Source organism: Sclerotinia sclerotiorum, genomic scaffold (assembly GCF_000146945.2).
Source record: "Sclerotinia sclerotiorum 1980 UF-70 scaffold_4 genomic scaffold, whole genome shotgun sequence".
In the NCBI taxonomy this organism is placed as follows: domain Eukaryota; kingdom Fungi; phylum Ascomycota; class Leotiomycetes; order Helotiales; family Sclerotiniaceae; genus Sclerotinia; species Sclerotinia sclerotiorum.
Genome location: NW_001820832.1, coordinates 2,036,264 through 2,055,940, shown reverse-complemented (window position 1 = coordinate 2,055,940; position 19,677 = coordinate 2,036,264). Strand labels below are relative to the sequence as shown.

At 43.6% G+C, this 19,677-nt stretch overlaps 5 protein-coding genes across 5 annotated transcripts; 1 reads left to right on the top strand and 4 right to left on the bottom strand.

The window, feature by feature from the left end:
* Positions 1 to 477: 477 nt before the first annotated feature.
* SS1G_03871 (hypothetical protein) lies at positions 478 to 8,400 on the top strand (the record flags this gene model as incomplete). Its single annotated transcript, XM_001595731.1, has 8 exons — positions 478 to 1,059; positions 1,561 to 1,581; positions 1,712 to 3,829; positions 3,877 to 5,499; positions 5,555 to 5,762; positions 6,090 to 6,235; positions 6,377 to 6,453; positions 6,606 to 8,400. 8 exons carry the CDS (start codon positions 478 to 480, stop codon positions 8,398 to 8,400), a joined length of 6,570 nt encoding a protein of 2,189 aa, XP_001595781.1.
* A 1,025-nt stretch (positions 8,401 to 9,425) lies between these two features.
* On the bottom strand, positions 9,426 to 11,287 carry SS1G_03870 (predicted protein; the record flags this gene model as incomplete). The annotated part of the gene is made up of 4 exons (XM_001595730.1): positions 9,426 to 10,317; positions 10,376 to 10,621; positions 10,706 to 10,921; positions 11,142 to 11,287. 4 exons carry the CDS (start codon positions 11,285 to 11,287, stop codon positions 9,426 to 9,428), a joined length of 1,500 nt encoding a protein of 499 aa, XP_001595780.1.
* Positions 11,288 to 12,711: 1,424 nt separating this feature from the next.
* Positions 12,712 to 16,472, bottom strand: SS1G_03869 (predicted protein; the record flags this gene model as incomplete). Its single annotated transcript, XM_001595729.1, has 4 exons — positions 12,712 to 13,177; positions 13,324 to 15,759; positions 15,842 to 15,866; positions 16,451 to 16,472. 4 exons carry the CDS (start codon positions 16,470 to 16,472, stop codon positions 12,712 to 12,714), a joined length of 2,949 nt encoding a protein of 982 aa, XP_001595779.1.
* Positions 16,473 to 17,197: 725 nt separating this feature from the next.
* Positions 17,198 to 17,311, bottom strand: SS1G_03868 (predicted protein; the record flags this gene model as incomplete). The annotated part of the gene is made up of 1 exon (XM_001595728.1): positions 17,198 to 17,311. One exon carries the CDS (start codon positions 17,309 to 17,311, stop codon positions 17,198 to 17,200), a length of 114 nt encoding a protein of 37 aa, XP_001595778.1.
* A 391-nt stretch (positions 17,312 to 17,702) lies between these two features.
* SS1G_03867 (RhoA protein) lies at positions 17,703 to 18,671 on the bottom strand (the record flags this gene model as incomplete). The annotated part of the gene is made up of 5 exons (XM_001595727.1): positions 17,703 to 17,852; positions 17,949 to 18,083; positions 18,152 to 18,349; positions 18,498 to 18,525; positions 18,604 to 18,671. 5 exons carry the CDS (start codon positions 18,669 to 18,671, stop codon positions 17,703 to 17,705), a joined length of 579 nt encoding a protein of 192 aa, XP_001595777.1.
* Between the last annotated feature and the right edge of the window lie 1,006 nt (positions 18,672 to 19,677).

Genomic DNA, 19,677 nt, shown 5'->3' with positions numbered 1-19,677 from the left:
GGAGTATAGTATCACCGAAACCGACCTCGGGCAATTAATCCTTGGTGTTCCTGGACGCGTTGATCGTATTCACCAATTCGACTGCATCGCGAATTCGTGATTCATCAATCAGTTTAAATGTTAGATCGTAGGCATCTTGATTTTTCCTTTCTTTTTGCACGCCAATTTCCTTTTTTTGTGAATTAACCGTATTTCTTTTATTTTCTGCACCATCACCGAACTTTGTCACTAGATCACCGCGTCAACACTTGGTTAAAGGTACCAAGGTTCACAAGGATTTTTTCCAAATACAGGCGCAAGTAATCTTCGATCACACAATATTTTGTTCACTTCTTCTAGTAATAAGTATGGAACTCAGTTATGTGATCTTTATATGCTAATATCTAAATTTAGGTACTTGTAGAGTCAAAGTAAGAGTGCGACGATCCACTTCAAACAAACAAACGAATCCTCCAGTCCCACAGTACTACCAGCAGTATGGCTCAGCTCGGCCATGTTGCTGATAGCAATGAGTCGGAAAGCGATCTAGGCGAGTCAGTAAATTCTGAAAAATTCCATACGCCAGTCACAGAGCTCAGCCGAGAGCCCGAGTCTGTCTCGGCGCATCAAGATGCGGAAGCAAACGGCAGTGCAGGTGAAGACGGAGATGAGAAGATAAACACAGATGGGGACGCGGATGAGGATGCAGATGAGGGCGCAGATGAGGATGCAGATGAGGGCGCAGATGAGGGCGCAGATCAGGATGCAGATCAGGACGCAGATCAGGAAGCAGACCAGGAAGCAGACCAGGAAGCAGATGAGGATGCAGATGAGGATGCAGATGAGGATGCAGATGAGGACGGAAGAGACCAAGTTGACGAATATGTCGAATTTGCAGAGGAAGATGCAGATACAGATGCAGATAACACAATTGTCGTCATGGTCCCGGGGCCGAAGAACCCTGAAGAATATGTGCCATATCAGGAGGATGACACAGTAAATGCGGTATTGGAGGAATTAACTGGCTCTGATGGCGAAACTTTGTACAAAGTTGAGTACAGAGACGAGCGAGAAGAGAATGTAAGTGGGACTTTTCTGTAATGCACCCTGTTGTACTTGGAGCAACCCCGAAAGTATTCAGCATGTGAAATTCTTGCCCTCAAAATTGACTGTCTATCTCTGGAGCGCTTGATCGTCCTCTAAAATAAGGCTTAAAATCATGCGGCCTGATATTTGCTATCGTTCTTGCTACTCAGCTTCCTTTCTACTTCTCTCTCTTACAGCAGTCTTCTATATTGTTGAGTTTAATTTCCGATTTTACTACAAAGCTCGGCGCGTTTGTAGAATTTACTCTTACTATTACGGGTAATATTCTCAGCAAAAACTCCAAGGTAGTCCTTGTTGTTAAGAGTCTGCTACCATACCTACCTAAAGTATCTTCTTTGACCTTCGATTTATTATCAAGATCAAACTATTTTTCAGATAGCAATCTTGGTTCACTGAGATAATTGTCCAACCCTCCTCACATTTTACTCGAGCCAAATCTCAATTCCCCGATTCTAATAGTCATGGAGCCACCAGTTCATTCCCTTGTGGGCGGCAGTAAACTGCGCGTATGTATATTGACGAATGCTTTGTTCTGTCACTTTACTAAATTCTTATCATCTCTATACGTTTTCGCATCATGAATTACTACTTTCAAAATTGAATTTCTAACTTAAGCAAACCGCAGGTCACGTTCAATAGGCTATTGCATCTTCCAAATGGTAACAACGCCTTGGATATTTTCAACAACAGAGATTCATCGGACTCAATTGTGGTTGAGGACCCATCAAATTCTAGCCGGACCATGTCTTCCAAGGCTGGTAAACGTCTTCGCCGGCCTCTCACTGATAACAACTTTGTTGATATTAGCAATATTCAGCTAAGCTCTGACGATGACCGTTCCGCGAAAAATGGAAAGAAGAGGCGACGTCTTGTAAACAATATGTCAACTGTTGAGATTGAAAAAGCACGCCGAAGCACTCGGGTTGGGAGTCGGCAGCCTTCACGACCCATTTTCGATGACGATGACGATGACGAGGATGGCAATGACCCCAAATCGGGAATTGTTCGTTCAAATGGTGATGGACCTCGGAGATCAGGACGTGCAGCAACGAGATCCGCTGCTCCAAGGAAAGCGAATACGCTCACTAGCTATATGGAAGAAGACGAAGACGAGCTTGCTGGTGATTTGCAAGTCGATTCAGAAGGTAGCGATATAGCTTATGCTAAGCCAAAGAGACAACGGGCAAGCAACGCTCGTGCTGCTGTTTCAAAGCCTAACAAACGTGGAAGAACACAAGCTCGAGGCAATCAGTCTGACGATAGCTCTGAGTGGTCACGAGAACGTCCGTCTCGCATATCTGGACGTGGAAACAAAACCGGCAAAAACATGAGGGAAAGAGACGTCGATGAAGAAATATATGCCGATGAAGTAGCCGGAAAGAGCGCACCTAAATTCATTAGCATACGAGAAATATACCAACCGGTATACGCGAATTCTCCCTTCGGTTTAATTCATGACCAAGACTGCGATGTCTGCGGTGGAACAGGCAAAAGTTCCAATAAAGGAAGAAGTGATCTTATATATTGCCAAGGATGTTCTTCCTCCATACATAGACTTTGCCTAGGATATCGAGCAGGTCGGGAGCATATAGTTACTAAGGTTGGCCACGAAAATTTCGTTATGCAGTGTCGACGTTGTATCGGTCTAGCCGTCAAGAAGGATCCCCTTGCCCCACGACTTGGTGCCTGTAGCAGCTGTAATGAACCTGGGCCATCCTGTGCTGCATTTTCCGCAAAGAAAACCGCGAAGCAGGAAGAGAAGCTGAGGGAAGAAAACGACGGCGATGACCCAATTACTAATGTTCGCGGCGAACTTATCAACAACCCAGATAATGTCTTATTTCGATGCCGAGGATGCCAGCGTGGGTTTCATTTTGAACATCTACCACCACTTTCTAGGAAATCAACCGCCACACATAATGCCGATGATCTACGCTCTCAAAGAATCCAAGAATATACTAAGAATTGGCAGTGCAAGCAATGCTCCGAAAGTACAACAAAACTGCAGACGTTGGTTGCATGGAGACCATCGGACCGCAATTCTTACAAGGAAGATGACGACTTTGACACTTTTCGTGAGGATGAAAAGGAGTATCTCGTCAAATGGGATGATATGTCGTATTTTCAATGCTCTTGGGTGCCTGGCGCATGGGTTTGGGGCGTTGCAGCAGCTACTATGCGAAAAGCTTTCATACGTCGAGACGAGGGTGCCAATATGTCTCCGAAATGGACCAAAGAAGAGGCAATCTCTGAGGAATACCTACGAATGGAGATTATTTTCGATGTCGAGTATGATGAATCTTTTCGACCAAAGTCCGAAGAATATGACAAGGCTCATATCAATGATGTTGTTCAGGTTTTGGTCAAATTTAGAGGATTAACTTATGACGAATCCGTTTGGGAGGAACCTCCATCCCCAAATGAAGCTGACCGCTGGAGTGACTTTGTCTCAGCTTACAATGAATACGTCATGGGCAAGTACTTCAAGAAATCACCTGCAAGTGCTGTAAAAAAGCGCATCGATGCATTTCGTTCTCTAAACTTTGAGAAAAAGGTTGTTTTAAAGAAACAGCCTGCTTCATTGATTGGTGGTGAGATGATGAAACACCAAATGGAAGGCCTGAATTGGCTACTGTTCAACTTTCATCGACAAAAGAACGTTATCCTGGCTGATGAGATGGGTCTTGGCAAGACGATTCAGGTCATCGCCTTGATTGCCACACTTGTGAAGGACAAACCAAAGGTAAGTGCAGAACAAATTCTCGAGTAACTATACTAACAGCTCGTCAGTGCTCCCCTTTTCTCATTGTTACACCAAACTCGACTTGTCCAAATTGGCGCCGCGAAATCAAAAAATGGGCACCTGATCTTCGTGTCGTTGCATACTATGGTGCTAAATCTGCTCGAGATATGGCCATGAAGTATGAAATGTATCCAGATGGCTGCTCTGACCTCCGCGCTGATATTGTGGTAACATCCTATGAAGCACCGGTCGATGACTCCAGTAGGGCCTTCTTCAAGAAAGTTAAGTGGGCTGGCATGATTGTTGATGAAGGACAACGGCTGAAGAATGACGGCAATCTTCTATATGGCGCCTTGACAGCTTTGAAAATACCATTCCAGGTTCTTCTTTCCGGAACACCCCTGCAGAACAACAAGCGAGAGCTCTTCAACCTTCTTCAATTCTTAGACGACTCTATCGATGCCGCAGAATTGGACGAAAAATATGCTGAGCTAACAAAAGAAAACTTGCCAGAGCTTCATGAGCTCATCCGTCCTTTCTTCCTCAGGCGTACCAAGCTTCAAGTGCTGAAGTTCTTGCCACCTATGTCACAGACTATCATACCGGTGTCCATGAGTGTCGTACAGAAACAGCTATACAAGTCAATTTTGGCAAAGAACCCCGAGTTGATCAAATCAATCATTGGTAAAACGAACAAAGCTCTCCGCCCTACGGAACGGGGGAATTTAAACAACATTCTGATGCAACTTCGTAAATGTCTTTGTCATCCTTTCTTGTATAGTTCGGCCATCGAAGAGACTTCACTGAGCCATGAGGCTCTCCATCGAAATCTGATTGATGCTTCATCCAAGTTCCAATTACTGGAAATCATGCTTCCAAAGTTGCAGGCTCGAGGACATAGAGTTCTTATCTTTAGTCAATTTTTGAAGCAACTCGACCTTGTCGAAGACTTCTTGAATGGTCTTGAACTTCCTTTTCAACGTTTAGACGGTACCGTTAGCACACTTGAAAAGCAAAAGAGGATCGATGCATTCAATGCACCCAACTCAAAACTGTTTGCATTTCTCCTCTCTACCAGAGCTGGTGGTGTCGGCATCAACTTGGCAACTGCAGATACCGTCATAATCATGGATCCTGATTTCAACCCACATCAAGATATTCAAGCTCTTTCTCGTGCTCATCGCATTGGCCAAAAGAAAAAGGTACTTGTATTCCAGCTGGTGACTAAGGGTAGTGCGGAAGAGCAGATTGTTCAAGTTGGACGTAAAAAGATGGCTCTTGATCAAGCTCTTATTGAAAGTATAGATGTAAAGGATGATGCGGGAGACAATCTCGAGGCCATCCTTAGACATGGGGCAGAAGCTGTTCTTCTTGATGACGATAGTAAAGATGTTTACTACGATCCGGCATCAGTTGATGAGCTTCTCGATCGTTCTCAGGTCGAAAATACTACTAATGATGACAACACCGCAGAATCTCAATTCTCACATGCTCGTGTATGGATCAAAGACAAGGGAGACTTGTCAGAGGATTTTGGTGAGACTGAAGCTGAACCGGCTGCGCCAAAAGCGCTTTTATGGGATGCTATCTTGAAACAACGTGCGAACGATGCTGCTCTGGAGGCTGCTAAGAACATGCAAACATTTGGTCGTGGAAAGCGCGCCCGACAGGTTAGTTCTATTCCAGTTCATCCTACTGCGTCATAGTCCTTTACTAATTATTTAGACGGTTGACTATGAAAAGTCGCAGCCTGAGCTAATGGAACTGGACGGTCCTGATGGCTCGCCTCGAAAAGATGGTCGACGAACTCGAGGATCTCACAGCGATGATGAATTTCCTGGTCACGGTGCGAAGGAATCTGAAGCTGAGGAGTCGGACTCATATGAAGACGTCGATCCCCGAGAATTGGAAACAGGTCAGCCAAGAGTTAAAGGTACGAAATCAAAAAAGCGTCTTTACACGCCCATCTTCCAATGAGTCAAAACGCAAAATGGGGCATTCCAGGCGGTAACAAATCACACCTCGGATAACCCACTCATGCTTTGCCACTCCCTAGAAAAATCGGTAAGCAGCAGCAAGGCTCCAAGCATCAACCAGATAGCTCTGTGATGAAAAGGCCAGACAGCTCTGTGATAAGACGTACAAGACTCGACAAGAGGCACTTGCTCATACAATAACATCGTGGCGAATACAAAAAGCGTAGTAATGACGTTACGACATCATTGGACCTATCCACCATAAATGTTCGTTAAAAGTTAAGGCATTCGCAGGACTCAAAGACCGTTAAGAAGTAAGCTTGGCAAAAGAGAGTTCCTAAATAAACCCAACGGCCAAGCCTATGCTTCAGATAGATTCGTCGAAAGGTTGCCACATTCTAGCCCAGAGCAAATTGTCACATCAGCCGGTGTTCGTGTCCCTGCAATGCTGTCTTGGGATTCTGTCAAGGAACAGGATTCGTCAAACCATTCTTTGTAATCTTTTACTTCTGCTCGTATTTCATTTGCAATCAGTAACAATTTCATTTTTCAGCCGGCTAACAATAAGCAGTTGATAACTATACTGGAGATCGCCAAGGACCCGTCACAATCCAGAGAATTAACAGAGACTATGAAAATTGGCGGCAAGTGAGCATTGACAACGACCGCGTATTTCCAAGTACTAGGCAGATACAAGACTGGCTTGATCTAGGCCACGAACTCCTCGAAAGCTGTACTCGGCATGTTAAAGAATTAGAACAATCGAATCAAATGCAAGCAGATGCTGAGAGGCAATACAGATATTTGCAAGAAAGTATACGGGGTGTTCTTGATGAACCACAATGGTGGTATAATCAAGAAGAGCAAAAAGTTCAAGAATTTTGGCAGGCAGTCACGCCGCAAATGGTACAAGATAGACTTCAACTGCACCTAGACACTGCACAATGGCTTCAAGCGAGAGATCAACTGGTCCGACCAATGGGTAATCACGATGCAGACTACTCACTGCAGCTACATGATTACCGACGACAGTCTAAAGAGTGGCTTGATTGGGGCTACAAACTGATCGATGCTCATAATCGACTTAAACAATTCTGCGAACGAGAGGTAGAAAGACGAGAGGATCCAAAATCACGATACAGGATGCTTTGTAACGACATACGAGATTTAGTACAGGCTCGTGACGGTGAACGGAAGATACGTGAAGAGTTGATTCGACCACGCGGGGGCAATCCATGGGGGAATGGCCAAGAAGGGCGAAACATTCAAGAATATTACCTAAACGAGGGAATGACTAGGGCTCAAGAACCACGCACAGGTACAACCAAGTCCTTAATAGCTAGCAATGCAGTTAAGGATCCGAGTAGCGGAAATTCCTTGTTTAGTGGAGAGGAGGTTGGCTGGGAGGAAGAATTAGAAAATTCTGCAATCCAGCAACAAGAGCAAGAGACCAACGGCGAGAGGAAGAAGCGAGGACCTTACAAGAAACACAAAGGCGCCGGGGGTCAAGCTGTCGACAGCTCCTTCACAGACCAACTCGTGGAAGCAGGAGGTTCCCTGATCAGAGAACTCGAAGAGTATCTTGAATGGCTGGCAAACCACCCCCTGGTCCTCCCAGTCAACAAGAACGATGAACACTACTACGAACAACTTGTAGAATACGAACGGCAAATAGGAAAACTGGTCCAAAAATCAAAGCAATTTGAAGATGCTTTTGATGAACAATTTCAGGTACAAAGACCGCGTGACGCAGAGCGAGCCAGGCATGATTTGGCGTACAAGAAACGCAAAATAGCTGAGAGAAAATCAGGTGAGAAGTACATCCCCATCGAGGACCACGCACCACGCATCCAAGAGCTCGATCGACAGTTACGAGACAACACGGAACGTCAGCAACAAGCCAGGTACTATGCCATCCAACTAAGATATGTCGAGGAGCATGCTGGATTATCGCGCAGTCACCAGGAGGCAGGATATCCACGAATGGCAGCAGAATATGCGCAACCCCTTCCTCAGGGAACACCTTCCAAAGTTATAAACGAACATCTTCATAAGATGGCTCTACCTCTCAGCGATCCACGATACGCACCACCTCTCCCTGAACAAACTTTTAGAATGTCTATGCCATTTGGCGGACCATCGGGGCAACATGCAAAGGATCCCATTCAAATTGATTCAGATTCCAATATACCAAAGAGATCAAACCCCGTCATCCGATCTACTCCAGCCATAGAAATACCAGTGAAGCGCAAACGAGGTCGTCCCCGTGGATCCACATCATCCCTAAATTCCTCCATGACACCGGTACCAATTCTTGCTGGACATATGCCATCTCGGCTGGCTCCCTCCCCATCACTAGCACCAACCTCTACAGGTTCCCCGCGACCTAACGTGCATTTTTGTCCAAACTGCAATTTTGCTTTGTCAAAGTTGGTGCCTTCATGTCCTCACTGTGCCCCTACCGCCAAGATTCGTCTAATGCTGGATAATTTGAAAGGGATCAAAGATTATTCTGAGCAAGTGGGGCTTGCACACAAAGTTTTGAAGGAAGCATTAGCGTCAAGATCTGCTCCTCAAACTTTCTCTCGGAAATAGAAAAGGGGGGTTTTCGGGTAACGGCCCTTTTCTCGGTCATCAAATTCAATGGTCGCTCCATGCCTGCTTGATGTCACGTGGCACTTTGAGCCTTGAGAAACCTCTCCCAATCAAATCTTATCATGATAACCACCAAACTTGGTTACTTTTTCTTCAAGCTTACGCCGCATTTCACGATACTTTATTTTCACGATAAATATAATAATTTGCCTCATTTCTGCATTACTAGAATCATGATGCCAGCCTCGACGGAGCAGACCTTTCTTTTCATTTCTTCCCTTTTGACACTTCAAAGATTCTGGAGATAAACTGAGCAATCAGATGGCGTTTCATGTCCAGCTGGATATATTGTGGACGGTTGCGGGATGACCCTTGCAGGTGTTGACTTGAATATTCCTGTGTCTTTGGGGAAAGTGGTTGACCTGGGAGGGGAGGAGAGGAGTGGAGTATGATGGACGATATAAATCGGCATCAACAAGACGAGTTGCAAAACAATAAGTATAGATATAGAAATATTCAATAATAAATTATACAATTAGAAATAATATATTAAAATGAAATGACTAAGGAATATACTGATGATAATTATTATTCATACATTATGATAAAAGTTCTGGAAACTACTCGTTGTATAGTAAGTGAAATCCTGAAAGCTGTATTTACAGTTGAGTCCTACTCCTATCGAACACATACCATGGCTTCTAGGTTAACGAGCATCCTATATATTTTATTGTATTATATTTGAGATGTTATTATTTGTTTTTATTTACCTACGTACTCTTTGTTTATTTGTTTGTTTTATTTATTCAAGTCGATTAATTGACTTAAAGTTGTATTTCCTTCATTGCAGGTAGGTATTTATCCGCATCTGTATTTTCATCCATCCATCCATCCTGCAAACTCCACGAAAATGAACTAAATCACCATAACAATTATACTCAAGCACATAACCCACAACATCAAGAAATTATTAATCAAGCATCCCAAGTCCAGATCACCTAACTTAACTTAACTTAAACCAACCCTCATTCCCCACCCATCTTCACATCGTCCTCAGCACTATCCACATCTCCAGTCTCATTCTCAACCTCAGTCTCCCGAACCCGCACCTTCTTTCTCTCCCTCTGATCACCCTCCCCACTAGCATAAATACCAAAAACTCCCTGATTTTCTCCATATGTGGAATTATATCCGATAAATCCACTTGCGGAACTTATATCGCTTATACATGGGTCTCCGGGACTGGATGGTCCGTTGGGGCTTTTTGTATCTGTATTTGCATTTGCTTCTGTATTTCCAATGGCATCCGTATCCGTATCTGTAGCTGTTTGATAAGCTGGAAGAATAGATAGAGCTTGCGCGGAATATGGCGGTGGATTATCAATCTCTATATCTGCATCTGCATCTGCATCTTCATTCGAAATCTCGAAAGAAGAACTCATATGGCCAGCCCAGAAACTAGAATGCATATCATGATTAATAGACATAGCATTATACGTAGATCGATTTGCGCATTCAGGGCTCGAGATTTGCATTTCGGATTGAGCTAGTGTCTGAGCTCGAGTCTTGGGCTTGGCCTTGGGAGATCCGAGATTCATGGTTTGGTCTGTGTATGTGGAATTGGAGGGATTGCGTTTCGGTGGTTTGTTAGTCGCGTTCGTTTTCGTGTATCTGGTGTGCGTGCCGGTGGCGGGTGGATTGAAGTTGAAGCGTGAGTGGGGCGTTGTAGGAGGCATGTGGTAGGTATCGGTGGCGCCTAGGGCGTTGGCCCTGTAGCCTTGGAATAGACCTCTATTGTCTGGGGTGTTGATACCCATTTCTTGGGCTGTGTTATTGGGATCCGCAACTGTTGGGTCGGAGAAAGAGCGAGAAGGGGTTGTGGACCAGGGAACTGTGTCACCGGGTTCGATCTTCACTCTTGAGTTTGTGTTAGTTTGTGGATTTATTAATATCTGTAGAGAAAGGAGGAATGCACTTAGGTTCTAGCTTCCAGTCATCATCAATTATCTCATCGTCGCTACGTGGATCAGATAGATCGTCAACAAAATGATTAACAATCTTTCTTTTCCCTGCCGGTTGTCTTTTCTTGATCTGTTTCTCCATCTTAAATCTCGGCTGTTTCTCATTCTTAGTTTTCTCTTGCCACTCTCTAATCTTCGGTTCTCGTTCCTTGTGACTATCATCAACATCAACATCAGCTCCATCAGCTTCAATTTTCATCCTATCACATAGCTAGTTAGTCACGGTCAAAAGATGAATAATTAGTTTCGCTGGTAAAATTGGAATCAGTACAAACTAAACATACTTATCTTCGCCAGCACTAATATTGACATCCATGCTTTCAGTTCTCTCACGAGGCTTGTCATGATTATCGCTCCGCCATTTTTCCCATAGTCTCCTGGTACCGTTGGGATCGCGCTCAAATTCATAGATAAGACGTGTGCGGTAGGAACCATGACGAAAGATGCGACCATCATCGAGTAGTTGACCTGGTTTGAGGAAGCAGTTCTTGTTGATTGTTCTGTGGGAGAAGTATAGTTAGTTTTGTCTGACGAAAGGGAAGATAGAAGATACATCAAAGTTCTTGTAAGCTTGAGATGAAAATAGATAAAAACAATATGGAACTTGAAAGCAATACAAGATCTCAACGTGACATTAGAAACAGTACAAAAAACCCGCAAGCTGAAAATCCACACACAGCTCAAAATGTAAAGAATAAAAAATATAAGAAATATACTAACTTCAACACATAAGTATCCGACATCATCTTAACACAGGGAAATCTATCTTTCTGCTTAATAGTATGTTGAATATAATCAAAACATATAGTTTCGACCATAATCTGACAACCACAACTAGTGTAGTGGATGAGAGTTTTTCTGCACATCTTTGCGATTTTCCGTTTGTGTAGGTATGTATGGATGTGTAGATTAATCTCTTGAGGAAGAAAGAGGATCTGATCCAGATACTAGATTGCGTGATGATGAATTCTCAATTGTGGGATTCGAGGTGAAGAGGAGGACAGGAATGTAAACCGCAGAGTTTATTGCTAGAATCTGTTGTTAAAACTATCAGCATAACCCTTAAAAATAAATAAGATGGATCTCTCTGATGTAGAGATAGATATTACTTACACAAAGATCGATTAACGTCGGAGTGTTTCAAGATAATTCCAGATAAATCTGGAAGAAACGTCGTTGTTACTGTTGTTGAAGAATCGGAAAGTGAGCGTACAATTTACGTCTTGTTGCACGAGAGATTGCAGAGGAAGATTCCGGAATCATCATCTATATGTATATGGTATAATTAATTCCCGCGTTAAATAAACTACCAGAAATATTCTTGTATCGGGTGATAGGAGGGATATTGCTATGTTGATAGTGAATAGAGCGTTTGTTTGTGGTGTCCAGCTTTCGATAGGAGGTTTACGGGGATAATAATTTGACTTCAATGAATGAAGGATTATGATAAAGGTGGTTTGTTTTGCTTGATGATTTTAGTTAAAGCATATATTCTTTAGGGAACTTGCTTGGAAACATAAGATCTTCGAGGGGTACGTAGCAAGATCGCAGTTCTACCAAGTATATATAAACAGATTCAACAGCAGATTATTCGAAAGCTTCCTTCTTTGATATACAGCAAGTATATTCTCAACGAGTACATCTACAGCGAGCACATTCACCTACCACCTGTACACACATTATGAACCAATAAATACTACCATCTTCAAACCGAAAATAGAAAGAAGCATTCATTTCACTGACTAGCTGATCTATGCAATGATGTGATATCCAGGCAGAGATAACTTTTATACCAAATTCCTGTCCCCGAATCACTATGAATTTCAACCCTCTTCCTCAATCAGATGTCAAATCGAGAGCTGCCTCCCAACCATTTCTACTTATTAGATCGACAACTACCTCTAGGTTGGTTTCTTCCGTGACTGTATCTTGGTGCTGAGCTGCTGGCGGTATATTTGCAATGAAGGACTTACTTGTGATTGGGACCTGAAGGTACCTACAGCTATTATGTTAGATAAAGTGGTACTCATGTGGTGTTTGTTCCAAGGCGGATAGGAAATACTGGAGATAGAGGGGGGCAATATACCTATGCTTTGTGATCTACTACCAACTTCTACCTTCATATTCATTTCCATGCGATTCATAATCTGTAAAATCCACCATCACTAGAATTGCTATTTATCAGGCCTCTAGATTCAGTTGTCTCAGCAACAAGTTCTCCTCCAGTTTGGTGCTCTTCACATCACCCGTATTACTCATTGATTTCCTTGATATTCAAGGCCTCTAGCCTCTAGCCTCTCGCCTCCCAAGCCTTCTCAACATCCATGCTTGGAATTTTACCAGCATAGTAGAGATCTCTCGTTCGCTTATTACGTGCCTTCTGACTCTCAACTTCGAGCCTATCTTCACCAGAGTTTCTCCTCTTAACACCCATATCAGGAGAAAGACCGGAATGATGATCGTCTGTCTTTCTCTTTTGATGTGCTTCAGTGTCAGTTTCATCACGAGACGCTGCAGCGTCTCTCGTTGCTTGGTATTTAAACAAATTGCCAGTTGTTTCCTGATGGTTGTTCGCGACTCCCGCATGATCGGCATAATTTGAGGAGCTACTGACTCCACCAGCTTGCACATGCTCTTCGAGTGTTTCGCCATGACTGAAAGTCTGCTGCCTCTGTTCTTTCTGTTCTTCACGGATTTTCTGGTCTTCCCGACGCTTGGATTTGCGCTCCAGTGCCCTAACCTTCTGATCGAACCTTCTGTTTGTTAGCGAACGCAAACGGAGTGGAATAGGTGCAGATTAATCTCCTCACTTTTGAGCCAGCTTTACTCGTACCCTTCTTTGGATATTGTTACTAAAATATGTCAGCTTCATGCTCATCTAAAGCAGTACAAATATTCGTACCGTTCTGTCTGTAACTTGTCTACGTCATCCTCGATATCACTCACTTCGCCATTGTCGGCAGCAACCAAGCTAATCCGGCGCAGAACCTTTCCCAAACGGCGATCTGCTAAGTGTAGTACTTCAAACCAGCTCGCTAGAGCTAGATCTTGTTCTCCACTTGTGAAATTTCGTAAATATGCCTCCAGTTTGTCTTGATCGTTAAGTATATGTACCACCAACTCGTTTTCGCGCTTCGATTTGAGGAACCTGGATAATTTAGAAGGACGTGACTGTCCCAATTTACCTGAAAGCCCATCGTGGCCTCCAAGTAATGCCTCTGCATTAGACTCGCTATCACAATCATCCATGTCGTCGTCCTCATGTTTGTCTGCATGCTCAACTCTTCTGTTACCTGATTGAGAGCTACTTGCAGCTTCTCCACTAGCAGTCCCGTTTTTGCCGTAAAGTTTGAGATACTTCTCATTAACCTTGTTTTTCTCCTTCATCCACATCTCCCGAACTACCTCTTGCTGTGAAACTGTGAAATCTTGTAGAAAAGCATCAAGCTGATTTGGATCGTTTAGAATATCTAGCTTGTTCCTATTGCCTTGTATCTTTGACTGTTCTTCAATCTCTTGGAGCTTTTCCATCACCATTCTTTCCGCTCGTTCTTGTAAATTGCTTGACTCTTGCAGAAGGATGTCGGGTGTGACCTGAGCCTGTAGAACACTCTGTGTTGTTTCTTTTTGCTCGAATGGGATCTTCAATTGTTCTGAAATCTCTTGGGTCTTCCTAATTGCTCTTCTTTCAGCTCGCAACTTAGTCTTACCTAGATTCCAATGAGGATCCGATTTAGGTTCTGAAAGCCTTGCCTGGTATCTTGATATGTGTCTTAGCTGACGAAGTGTCAAGGATTCTTCGTGTCCAGGATGTGAGAAGTTTTGCGGAACTGCCACTCCAGTCTCTTCAGTGAGTCGTTTGATTGAAGGATAATTATTGAAGTTCAAGTTGCTATCATCAAACTCTAGTAGAGTATTTTTGTACTCCTGATGACCCGCAGGTTCAGGCACTCCATTCCATGGTATAGAAAGTGGTGCACTAGATGATGCGTTATGTTGTTCTACGGATACATGCATATCGACGTCTTGGGCACTATCTTGAGCAGACGGCGCAGGTTTCTGCGTTTGGTCTTTCAACTTTTTTCCCCGACGGGCAATTCGTTGGTTGTATGTATTCCGCAAAAAATTGTTTCTCTTCTCATCTCGTTTCCTCTTGCGTTTGCCTTGCGAGCTTTCGATTGTATAGACAGGAGCCAAAGAAACCTCTCGTTCAGCAAGTAATTGTGTTCCCATGTTTACAACTTGATTCGCATCATCCATACTGTGCCCATCACCCTTTGCGCTTCTAGTGTCAGTAGAAATAAGATTCTTTGGACCTTGCAAGTCGTTGTCTGATTGTGCTGCAAGCCCCTTCCTTTCCTTCTTCTGTTTCGCTTTTAGATCTCGTGCTAGCTCCCAAACAGACATAGCCCTCGGTCCAAGTGGGACAGGTAGTGGTGTTAGGACATTCGCAGTTGATGGCGCACCAAGTCCACTAGTCTCCTTCTTTCCTTCTTCTCTCCGTAAATGTACTGCTTCCCAAACAGACATCTTTTTCAAACCAATTGAGACAACTGGTGATGTGCCAACAGTTGAAGCTGATGGCGATTCAACATTATGTTGAGCTTCATGACCGTTTTGTGTCGCAAATTGTCTTATATGTCGTGGTTGATCAATGATTGGAATTGAAGCTTTTCTCTGGTATCGTGGCTGACCAACGCTTGGTGGCGAAGGGGGCATATATTGACCATGTTCTGCGGCTTCTCTCTGATCTTTCAGTTGTCTCCACTTGGCTACAGCATCACTAATATTGCCAGCATAGTCATTTGCCGTGTTAACCTGTCTAGTTAGTTTGTGATCGGCCGAGAACGTTTCGCTCTTCATCAGTTGGGCATCCTTGTAAGTCTGACTCCTCTCAGTAAACATGATTCCTTCCTCCATCGCCGTGTTTTGGCCACGGGTGTCTTTTCCCTGTTCAGCGAACGTGACCCAATCTGTATCTCTCCAATCTACCACCTTGCTGGCTCCATCCCACTCACTATCATTCCACTCTTGAGCACCAGGGGTGTAATCGCCAGGCACAAAGCGATCTCCACCTCTGAGTAGCATATCAACATTGGTGCAATTGGTCCACTGTCGGTTGCGAAGTTCAAACCGAGCAGCTGAACCTGGCAGCAAAGTACAATTGACTTCTCCGACAAAGTCGCCACCCCACATTCTCTCGCAGACAGTTTCGAAATATTGAGTTGGATGGCTTTTGCAACTGCATCTTGAGTGTCCGAGGTGGATATGCTCGGTTTTCAAGTTGGGACATTTCAACGCCGATTTGACACGATCTCCAGGGGGACTAAATTCGTTGCTATTGCGTGATCCGACAGAGCAGATCAATACATGGCTGTATTGTGCCCAACAACTTTCGTACGTCGTAAGCCTAAACATACACATCGCGGCGGTGATTTAATCTAGCTTTGTTTGTGGAAGAGTAAGCTCTATTGAGGGAAGGTCTATTTCGTGTTTATTTCAGCCTTACAATGTTATGGCGCTAAGTAAAAATAAAAGTCAACCTTAAAAGAAAGTGAATTGAAATGACGAATGGTTGTATGCGGAGTAAATGAGAAGTGAAGTTTGATCAAGTGAAGTCGGGAGGTCATCACCTGACTGTTTGTCAACATATTTCCAAATCGGCGTGAAAGTCACATTAGACTCTAGCTATATAACCTTAAAAGCTTTTTAAAAACTAATACACGTCGCTATACGCCATTCTTTAACTTTCAAGCGTCGAACATCCGTATCTACCAAGTACTCGACACAGGTTTTCCCAGCAAATTTGCAAAGTTAGCATCGCCACATCTAGCAACGACGTCCTGTGCAAGAGAGTACCATATCTCACCTATGATCCTCCGATCCTCAACTCTACCCGAGCACCGATCCTTAGCAAATGTATCATAAAGATGAAGATAAATATTGTTCTGTTGCCGCTTACTCTCAAGTGATTGAAGCTGCCATCCTTTGGCTTCATCGAAGGAATCTTGAAACACATAGCTACTCACCAAGAACGTTCATTTGCTCCATCGTGCCTGCTAAATATCATCTCACGGCCGAATTTAAACAGCAGCTTCACACGCTCATACAGTTGACCATAGACTCTCCACCGCATTCTTCCATACACCGTCTTCCTCATCGCTGCCCTGGTCCAGTCAACAACACTCACCTCACTCCACCACTCACTACAATCCGGAGCCGTTATACCACCACGCTCAAAACACCTCATTCCGCATCTACAGCTACCCAAGCCACCGTAAACATACGACCCAGCAACAGAGCTGCTTTAAGGAATTAAGGATGATACTCTAGAAATGAATGCCAGACCCGAACATAATAGTGCATCAGGATGTACCCAAGTCTGGGCTGGATATAACATTGCTATGGGGAAGCGAGTAAGCCAGGAAACTCCGATTATGTCATGGACTATGGCTCCCAGTTGGACGCACTCTGGAGGATATCCAATAGCATCGTCATAGGCTTGCAAAGGATGGTAGGGTTTATACCACAGGATAGATGAGCATTAAGTCAAGCCTCTTTCACAAAACAGAGCACATGTAGATCAAAATACAAGCATGGAAAGAACGCAGGAATCATTACCGCCTATTTACCCATCCGTCAATAGTCAACCATTATAAAATAAAAGGAAGGAACGCCTCAAGTATATTGGTGCAATCAGACCTCAAAAAACATCTCTTGATAGACTACGCCTATTGCTATTACACCCTACAAAAATGCGAAAGTCCATTCACCCCCTATCCTCCTTGCCCTCCATACCCTGCTAACCTCCCCTTGCAAGTAAGAAGCAATGATGGGGAAGAAGAGTAGACGTAACGCACGCAGTAAGCACCCTTATGAATCAGATCCATTCTTGACCGCACGCATAAAAAGAAGATGAGGAAACAACAAAGATCTTGCGAGAAAAAAAAAGACACAGAGAAGAAACTAGCGTGGCACAATTTGCGGAAGAAAAGAGACATATTTCATCCGTTCGTATGCCCCGAGATATTTGTGTCGGAGCCCAGATGTAGTAAGAAAGAAGTGCTCGATATTGTTGCGAGGAACTTGAAGATATGGTCCACGAATTATCAATCAAGAAGATGATAGATTAATATGCCGATAAAGAAGAGCCATGCACAGTCTGTAAGCACATATTCCTTCTCGCTAGCATGAAATCCGTCACCCAACCGAGCGAGCTACTTTCGCAGTAAAATAAAATCCGATCGCATTAGAGAAATAGAAGAGTCGATAACAGTAGCTTTACAGAATCATGCACTTCTTCTTCTTCTCCTTCTTGGTCAAGAGTGCAGCACGAGTAGCATGTTCGAAAACCTCACGCACACCCTCATTGGTCTTTGCTGAACACTCAAGAGACTTGTAAGCACCGATCTTATCAGCAACACGTTGAGCCTAATGATAGGGGAGTTAGCATGGTTCCTCTATTATCCACTTCGTTCTATATCAAGCAGCTGTCTTCAAAACGCGATGTATCTGATGTATCCTTACCTGATCTTCTGAGACCGGGGTTTGGTTGGTCTTGTGTAATTCCTCGATGGTTTTTGGGTCGTGGCGCAAATCCTTCTTGCATCCAACGAGGATGATTGGGAGGCCCTGGCAGAAATGGAGGACTTCAGAGATCCACTGGTTAGGCACGTGTCAGCAGTTGTCTTATCAGAGCAATAGCAGATGAATTAATCCATCAATCGTACCTTCTCCTGAACGTTATCAAGGGAATCGGGAGAGTCGACGGCGAAACAAATCAAGATGACATGCGAATCTGGATATGATAGAGGTCTGAGACGATCGTAATCTTCTTGTCCAGCCGTATCCCATAGAGCCAACTCAACGTGCTTTCCATCAACCTCGACATCGGCGACATAGTTCTCGAAAACGGTTGGGACGTAGACCTATAGCAGAAAATGCATCAGTTATTAATTCTGATGATGTCGTGACAATGCATCAATAGCTTCGTTGGCGATATCAACGGTGATTGACGCGATGGCCGCGTTGTATTTGATTCGCATATAATTGTAAGGGAGTCGGTGTAAAGCTTACCTCTGGGAAGGTTCCCTTGGAGAAGACACTGACAGAGTTGTTAGTTGGTATAACTTTTATCGATTTTTATCTGGTCGAAAAGCGTTGAAAGGAGATGGGTACTTACATCAACAAGCAAGTCTTACCACAAGCACCATCTCCGACAATAACGAGCTTTCTTCTGATTTCCGCCATTTTGGCAAAGGTTGTGATAAGATTTGTTAAAGAGAGCGACTATGTGAAGTTGTTGATTAAATTGTAATGTGTGTAAACAGATCGTATGGGTCGTTGCAGATGAAAGTTCGTTAATTGGAAAGGTTGTTGAAGGTGGAAATGAGTTCAAGAAAGGCAACCTTTGGAGAAACCTAATAGCGTCGGTTCGAAATGTTACTGCCTTAAATCTCAGTGTTGTGATTGTAATTAATTATAAGGCACTCAATTATTCATTTGGTTACTATGGGAATCATTCCAGCATAAATAAGGAAAACCTTGGGTTATGGTTCAGTAGGCTGATGCGGTGAATCAAGCAATTGAGTTTGGATTGGGATGGGATGGGATGGGTACCGGACCGGGAATATTATAATCAAAGAGAAGTCATGATTCATTTCATTCAGTAGTCGCAGTAATAGTACCTATCTAGGTATTTATTTACCGTATTCCTACTTATCTACCTGATGTAATTATTCAGTGTTTTTTCTTCATGTTCGTTCCCTATCTACTGTACGAGGTACCTAGGTGGCTATCTATTTTTATGTCAAACAGTCAGATATAGGGGATAAGTCCAACTCCATAGGTACTTTTACTCCTCAACCATAACCCTAGCCAGCAACTAAGGGGCTACCAAGGTTCGTACATTAGTATCTGCTAAGTGAGGTGATGTGCTGCATTCTCCACGTATTCTGCGCCCATCACCATTCACTCTCTTAACCTCACATCATGCCATCATGGATATGAAACACAAGACTGATGGCAAAAGACAGTTGCTTACAACTTTATATTTACTCTTTTTTCCTTTGCCTTGCTTAGATTTTCTCGGATTCGGTCAGCACACTAGATACTCCGTACGAAAAGGACTTTTCCCTCTCATCATTTCCGTGCCGTACTTTGATACCGGTTTTTACTTAGTCCTGTACCCGCATTTGATATTCATTTGAGCAGGTCCAACACCAATGAATATGTAGGTACTGTACTTCAATATATT